At 43.4% G+C, this 7,686-nt stretch overlaps 1 protein-coding gene across 1 annotated transcript in view; it reads left to right on the forward strand.

Moving 5' to 3' along the window:
* Positions 1-1,255: 1,255 nt before the first annotated feature.
* The window catches only part of IGSF11 (immunoglobulin superfamily member 11), a 60,208-nt gene continuing 53,777 nt past the window's right edge, over positions 1,256-7,686 (forward strand). The window contains exons 1-2 of the mRNA XM_085326047.1: positions 1,256-1,370; positions 2,882-2,935. Coding sequence (XP_085182173.1) covers positions 1,256-1,370; positions 2,882-2,935 — 169 coding nt within the window. The remainder of the gene's footprint in view (positions 1,371-2,881; positions 2,936-7,686) is intronic.

Below are 7,686 nucleotides of genomic sequence, written 5' to 3' on the forward strand. Positions count from 1 at the left end.
GTGTGCAGAGAAGCACCCCCACAGTCCTCCAATGGGTATGGAAGATGTAGACATGGGCCCTCTCTCTTTTGTTCACTGATGCTTTCCTCTCTGCCTTATGCATAGACTCGGTCTCTTCCAGCCTRTTGCCCCGTGTGTCAGACAAGCTTTTTGCTCTGTCCTGTGTGTTTTCAACGGTTTGTTCTACCATATATTTACTTCAGAAGGCAATCTGGGAAAGACGTATCCACGCCAATAAAATTGATAAACTGCCAGAGAGAGCAAAATACAGTTTTAGTAACTGGCATAAAAGTGAATTTGCTGACCTGGCACCAGGCGGGGAAAGGGAAAGGCTGGTGAATTAATTATGGCACTGAAGCAGYGTTGAAAAGAACCTGGCTTATCTTGGAATTGGTTCAGTTACTTGGCTTGAGATGAGTGTCCAACTGTTATACATCTGAGGAGGTAATAGATGTAGTAGGTTGAGAGTCAGAGCTGCTCAAGGCATGAGTTTTTTAAGCTAATTTAAGACCATGCTGCAATGCTCTGCCTGACCATCCRTGACTTCCCACTTTGTCCCCCATCTTGGTATTTACAATTGCACCCCTGAAATGACTCTTTATAAAGGTGCATAGATACTAAGGCTGATGTAAAGAAAATGGTGGAAGGATGTGGGCAAAGCTAGGACATCAGCAGAGCATAATTTCAATCTGTTTTAATTCCTGCTTCCAGCTCAAATCCTGTTTCTAGCTCTGACACTGACCTGAGTAAAAGTGTGACCTCTCTGTGCCTTAATGTGACTCTCTTTACCTGTGAGTCCTGCCTTCCTCTTACAGTGGTGTGGAGGCATCTGGATCTGCTTATGAAGCTCCTGGGTGGAAGAAAAAGGAGCTGTTTAGATAGTGTTCCCACCTGCTTTCCAATTGACTGCATAAATTTGGTACTAGCCTTCTTTTGCAAAGCTGAAGTGGAGGTGACTCTGGAGTGCGCCAGCAACACTGTATTGCCCTGCAGATCAGGAGGGGCAGAGCTTGTATCTGTGGGAACAGATACTTTCCTGGAGTAAAGCTCCAGAGATATACTTCTACCATAACCTAGGGCCTTGTGCAGGACTGCAGGAGCAGCCCTCATCTTTCAGCACTGTTTCTTTCTTTCTTGTCCCTCTTATTGGGCATCATCTTGGTGAATATAAATATGGGATTAGTATCTCTGGTAGAGCACTGAATGAGGTGGCTCCAGTGCTTCCAAGTTTTCTGAAAAGTGCTGCTTCGGAGAAATGCAGAGAGAGAGGGTGAACCTCAAACCTGCTACCTGGAATGGGTTTGGAGGCTCAGGAGCTCTGCAGCAGCAGTTCAGAGAGAACTGCAACATGTTGATCAAAATCTCTGAAGGTTTCAAATCTACTGTAAGACTAGAAGGAAGAGTGTTCCTTGCAAAAAGCATATTCTCTCTAAAAATAGAAAATAGTAATTATATTGGTGTGATACTATTCTGTCTTATGTTTATAAACCCTTGTCACTAAAGAAAAAAGATTTGAATGCAATTTGAATACAAATGGGCTCCTTAGGGATTATGTTATCTGTGATGTATGACTGATAACCTAGCCAGGGTAAGGTTATTGCAAGAAATAGACTTGACCTTTTAAGTATACAACAGAGGTTTGCAAGAATGGCAAGCTCTGTGCTTTCTAAATAAATGTGTGTGTTAGAAATGAAAGTAGAGGAGTACATCTAATTAAAAATGTATGTCAAAGAAAACAGACAGAATAAAAAAAGGGGTAAACAAATATTAAGGAAGATAAATGGGTTGTCACAACAGAAGTTAGAGCTGGCCAATGCAGGGAGGGAAGTGTCCTACATGGAACAAAAGCAGCCATTTTGAGGGCTGTGCTTAGCACAGAGTTGCAAAGAAATACAAAAATAAAATGCAATTATGACTATACAGCTGGAGGACAAAGCTATTATGACGATGGTGCAGAGCCATCAGTAACTATATGATGAGAAAATGCAAAAAAATCTTTCTTCCATCTGGTCAAGTCCAGTACTTATGTAGTTCTCATTCTTAATGGGCCCTTATGTGGAGTACATATTGTAAGGCTGCATCCTTAGCAATATTTTAATGCTGGATCTACAGCAATAGGATGTTTGATCGCACATGCAATCAAATGCACACAAATCTCTAAATTCCTCATTAGCTTCTTCAGGAAAACGTTCTGTCTTGTAGACAGCTTAAACACATTTTTTGCCTATCTGTGCTTGTCAAATTCTCTTTGGTTTCAAATTCCTCTGAATAGAGTCTTCCCTGAGCCTGACTTGTTGATTTTCCAGTGTCTTCTCTGGAAAATAGATGTAGGTTATTGAGCAAATATTGGCTTGATATTACTCTGTTCAGTCAGACCTGTAGAGCAGGTGGGGGGATTAAGATAGAGAACATGTAATCACCTGAGCTGGAATTTAGCCATGAGACTGAGCTTATCACTTTTAATCATGTGAAAAAAGGATTTTTAATGACTACAAGAGGTCTGGTCTTCAGCTACCTCTGACCTGAAAGGCCAGGTCCCTGACAGCACAGGTCTCCTGCAGATGAGGCTGCTATCTCAGCTCTGGCTTAGTAGAGGGAACAGCTTGCTGCAGACTCACCTTGGGTAGCATTTTAATTCTTCCCGTGAAGGTCTCCTCTCTTTATTATAGGCTTTTGCTTGCCCAAATTCAGAGAGCTGAACCACAGGGAGGCCCAGCTGTATGAAGGCTGTAAAGAAAGGATGGTTACACCCTTGAGCAATTACCTTTAACATCTCTTTCAGTGTCTCTGTGTTAAAGGAAAGTGCAGTGTGAGAGAAGAAAAGACTGAATATGAGTTGAAGAAGCACTGCAAACTCGAAGGTGGGATCATCTTTGCTGAGGGCTTTGGGGCAGAACATGGGAGGATCTGAGTGACAACGTCTCAGTAGCTTGCGGTAAGATGCCTGTTCAAGAAGATGCTGTTCCCCACTGTGGCCTAACCTCTGCGGGCCCTGCTGAAGAGGGCTGAGGATGTGCAACAGGGGATGCTGTAGGCAATGTTAGCACTTTTGATTCAAATTGATGGTTTTCCCAGTGGTAACCAGCACAAAGGACAGCCTTGGAAAATGTTCTCTGGCAGGTATTGGGCTGGCTATTCCTAGAGGTGCTGTGCAAGGAGGGTTGCTCAAGTTGTGTGTCCAGTCCTCGGGGACCTCCCCTCAGCCCCAGTGAGGCAGCGGGTGATRAGTGCCTTGTGATGTGTTAGTGTGACAGGAGTGCAGCCACTTCGAAAAGGGTTACTTCCTTCCACCATATCATGCTGGCTGCTCTGCTGACTGTGCACTAGGGACTCACAAGGAAGTGGAGCTAATGCTTTTCGTTGACAAGGCTGTCTTAATACCTGTGTAGATCTATAGGCAGAGTAGCCTGAGGAAAGATGAAAATTTAATGGGGACATTTTCACCCTGGCTTGCTCACATGCCATTTTAATCCTGCTGCCAACATGATGGGCATTTCTGCCTGAGAAGTGCTTGAGTGAAATCCAAATTGTTTAACAAGGAGCAAAAACAGCTACTGATGGGACCTGAAGCAATAAATCAGTTTGTAAACACTCCTGGAGTTTGAGACATGTCTATACACAGATTTTATTGCTATGATGATGGCTTTAGCAGAAGGCTCCCTGTGATGCAGAGGGAGGAATGGGGTGGTGGTGGGGAACAGGCATAGCATTTTGGGAAAGCCTGTTCTACTCTAGATACTAAGGCTTGGTCAGTTCATGGACTGGAACCAGTGTAATGGATCAGGTATGGTTTGGCTAAAGTGTGCAATTTTTTTTTTATCAGTATAGTTGATTGAAACTTGGCAACTCAGCATTTAGATGGTAGGTAGCACGCACAGTGACAGCTAATGTCAAAGGATGTGTCTGAAAAGCCAGGGCTGCTGGATTATAAAGACAGAAGTGCAGAACTGCCTAGTGAGCTCCAAACCTTAGATGAAATGCAGAACTGATTACCTTTGGGGAGTAGGAAGTGGGATGTGCAGATGAAAGAAAGTTAAAAGAATAATTGGGAACTGAAACATGATTTATGGAATGCCTGGGCCATATGGTTCAGGTTACAACACAAGCTCCCAGGAATCTGTATGTGAGAGTTGTGGGGTGAACAACTGGTGAGTGCGCTACAGGGTTCAGGATGAGAAGGGACATACTGCACTGTGTGTAGTCCTTCARCATTCATGGTTTGTCACAACTTTGTTTTTTTTTTTGTAAGCCAGGCAAAAGGATTCATCATCTCTCCAGAGAGATCAGACCTGAAATGTAAAAATAGTCCAGTTTGAATTGGAGCTTAAAATGATTACATGACTTCTATTAAAGCAAAACAAACAAGCAAGCAAAACCAAAACCTATTTTCTTCTCATGATTACGTAACTTGCAAATCAGATGAATGGGCAATCTTCATCTGTCTGATTGCCAGAGGAAAGCACCTATACAAATCGAACCAAGCAGCTGTGTGCTTTGGAGTCTGGAGCTCCAGTAGAGGCTGAAGCTTGGAATATTTGTTTGTAGCTTATAACATGAAGCTTGCCTGATTTGGAAGGGCTTTGCCAACTATATTAGGTGGTCGAACAACCTCTCCCTGTAAATGACATTTATTAYGCACTGCTGTCTGTGGAGTATATTTGAATGGATCTGCTCTGTTGGGTACTTGGGTTTTATAACACTGCTAGACAGCTGATTTTCCCTATCTCTGTGCAGGAGCATGGGCAGAAGGAAGCTAGTGTTTATAGGGAGAGGTATGACTAGCAGAAGAGGTTACATTCCTGGTTCCTGTCTGCACACACCATATGATGTAAATATCTGTAAAGATTTGAGTGGACAGTTATCTGAATCACAGAGCAGGACTTCACTGCAAAAATCTTCAGCAAAAACTGGTGCAAATCAGTACCCGCTAAGCTCCTGCTATGTAGACTTCCTGCAGTACAGGAAATGAAGCTTAATCACTCCAAATGATGGTTTTCCTGAATCGACAGCAGTTATACTGAGAGTACTGCAGGCTGTGGCTTGTTCCCTGGGTGAGTTCTCAGGGCCTTTTGTCCCCACTGCAGGTCATCAGTCAGAMTCTCAGTTGGAAGTTGCTCCTGAGTCTGTGCTACACATTTTTAGTTTAGATGCTGAAGATGAAGAATATGGTCTGCCATCTTTTTGTTACATGGTCTTCAAGACTTTGAATATTTCCTGGCCTGAAATCCCATCAGAATCCTGTCTGGCACATGGTTATACAGGGGCAGATTTGTGTGTGAATTTCCAAAATCAAAGTTTTGCTGACYGTATACTAGGAGTCTGGGAGGTCCCGGGCCCTAACATGTGGGAAAGAGATGGCTCTCTCTCTTGATTTACAGCCTCTTGGAGTTGTATCCTTGGGCTGTTTGCTTTGCACAAAGGTTATCTATCTTTCACTCTTGAGAGGAAGGTCCCAAGAGAAGGATACAGCTATCTCCTGTCTGCAGAGCTCATTGAACCAGGATAGAAATGGGGACTTGCTTGTCTATATGAGACCATTGGGCATCTTACCTTCGGCAAAATGGCCAGAGCCTGATGTTTGGTAGGAAGCCTCCTTGCTCGTCTCACATCCCAGCCTGTCACAAACTACCCATAGGAGGGCAAAGTGTTTTCCCTCTGCCTTGAAGAGGGTTTTGGAACAGCCTAAGATGTGTAACAGCAAATTACTAAGGAATTTCCTCCATGCTTATTTGTGAGTGTGTGTATGTATGTGTTGATTTGTGTGCATAATGCATTTTTCATGAGAAACTCTTCTGATTGGGTTGCAGTATTTGTCTGCTACCCCAGTTTCTCACTGAAGTTGGGYGATTGATCTATGATCAGAGTGGGCTGAAGGTGGAAATTATTTTACTTAGAGAAACTTGTTTTCCAAATTCACCACTTTTGCGCACCTTTTACAGGACATATTTTTTTTTGTTTCTTTCTTGTGAGAGTTTACCATCCCCTGGATAAATGATATTCCCAGACAAGATTTGTTGTCATATTCAGTTTTATGCTTTGCTTTGCTCCTCCCTATCTCCTCTCCTATCGGCTGTCTTCTTCCCACTTCCCCTCCCATTAGGCCATTACCTGTTCTAGATCTCGTCTCTCGTAATGCTTTTTGGCTGCTGACATCCTTATGACCCTCGGTGCTGCCAGATTTAAAAATTTCAGTGATACTAGCAAATCCGAGCTTTTGTTATCTCTTTTTCCCCCTCCCTTCCTTTCAAGAATACCTCAAAGACACAAAGATATTCAAAGGGGATCCTGAATTTGAGGGGTAAAGGTTTCTGAATTTGGAGCAGGCTAGAATGGTTGCTCTGAGAGAGGCAAACAGACCTGTTAGTCTGGAGAGGCTTAATCTAAAGCCCCAAATGTAACTGTTAGTGTAGTTAACTCCTTAATCACTGAGCAATAATATACCGAAAACATGCTGTTTCCACAGTTCTAAACTGCCTCCCACGTATTGCTGAAGTGTGAAGGGCCCTGTTGTCTCATGCTCAGCTGCTACAGCCACCTGACAGCTTCTCTGTTTCGGGGACGTCTTGCGAAATGTAAAGGCATTGGTAGTTATGGTTGGAGGGGAATATCGGAGAGATACCTGAACTAAAGTTGATTTAATGTCAAAGGAGCTAACACAGATGCCACTGTCCCGAGTGCATGATTCATGTTGCATTTGATTTGCTAAAAACCTCCATGTGACTGAAAGGGCTGCTGGCCCCTGTCACCATATCTGTACCTAGACCCCTTGTCACAGGTTTTAGATCCTGAGTGCTGCAGAGCACACTGGGCTTGTCCAATCCAGTGTACTATCTCTAAACCATAGCTTGCTGAAGCTTGTGAGGAGTCTAAGGAAAGAAAGCTGCTGGGGCAGTGGCCTATGGGAAACAAATGTTAAAATAATATGGGCATAATGCTGCTTCCAGTACTACTGTCTATGGAAAGGGATGGATTTATCCAAATTAAAGGAGCTGTAGCAAAGCAAGAGGGTCTGTCTAGGCATTAAAATTTCTTCTTCTTGAGGCACTTAAAGAATCATGCATTATTGATCTTGATATCTGCAGGTATTGGTTTCTGGCAAATCTGTATTGATTACATTTATTGCCACACTAGCAAAGTGGCACTACCTGAAGGTATACTGTCTTCTACCAAATCACACATGTGTCTATCATTGTGGCTCAGCAGGTTTCTACATTAATGGTTCCTCCCATGGTAATGCAGAACTACTGGATTAAGAGGGTTGGCAACATGGATCAGCTCTGTCCATCTGAAGAGTGGATGAAACACTGGATTCTAGTCTGAGCTTTGATGTGAAAGCGTAATACCAGGTTCAGACTTCTTTGAGAAATGTGAAGAACTGAAGTCTAGATCTGAGTTTGAACTCTCCCAAAGCACACAGTGTGTGGATTCAAGGCTGCAACCCACCAGACTGGCCCATGCTCCCGACGACCCCAGTGTATCGAGTCTGATCTTTCTCATCATCTCCGCAGTCCTTCCACCTTACATCAGGACCCATCCTAGCATTGCTTTGTGCCTTGCTGTGTTCATGGTGTAGCAGCATGTTATAAGAGATATATGTACATAGCCTTCTGATATGTTCTCATATGGTCTTCACTAGAAATGCCTTATCTGCTCAGGCAGAGAGTTTTCTTTTCTCTCTCTCTCTCT

The sequence above is a fragment of the Rhea americana genome, unplaced genomic scaffold (assembly GCF_003343005.1).
Source record: "Rhea americana isolate MKP2758 unplaced genomic scaffold, rheAme1 scaffold_126, whole genome shotgun sequence".
Lineage (NCBI taxonomy): Eukaryota > Metazoa > Chordata > Aves > Rheiformes > Rheidae > Rhea > Rhea americana.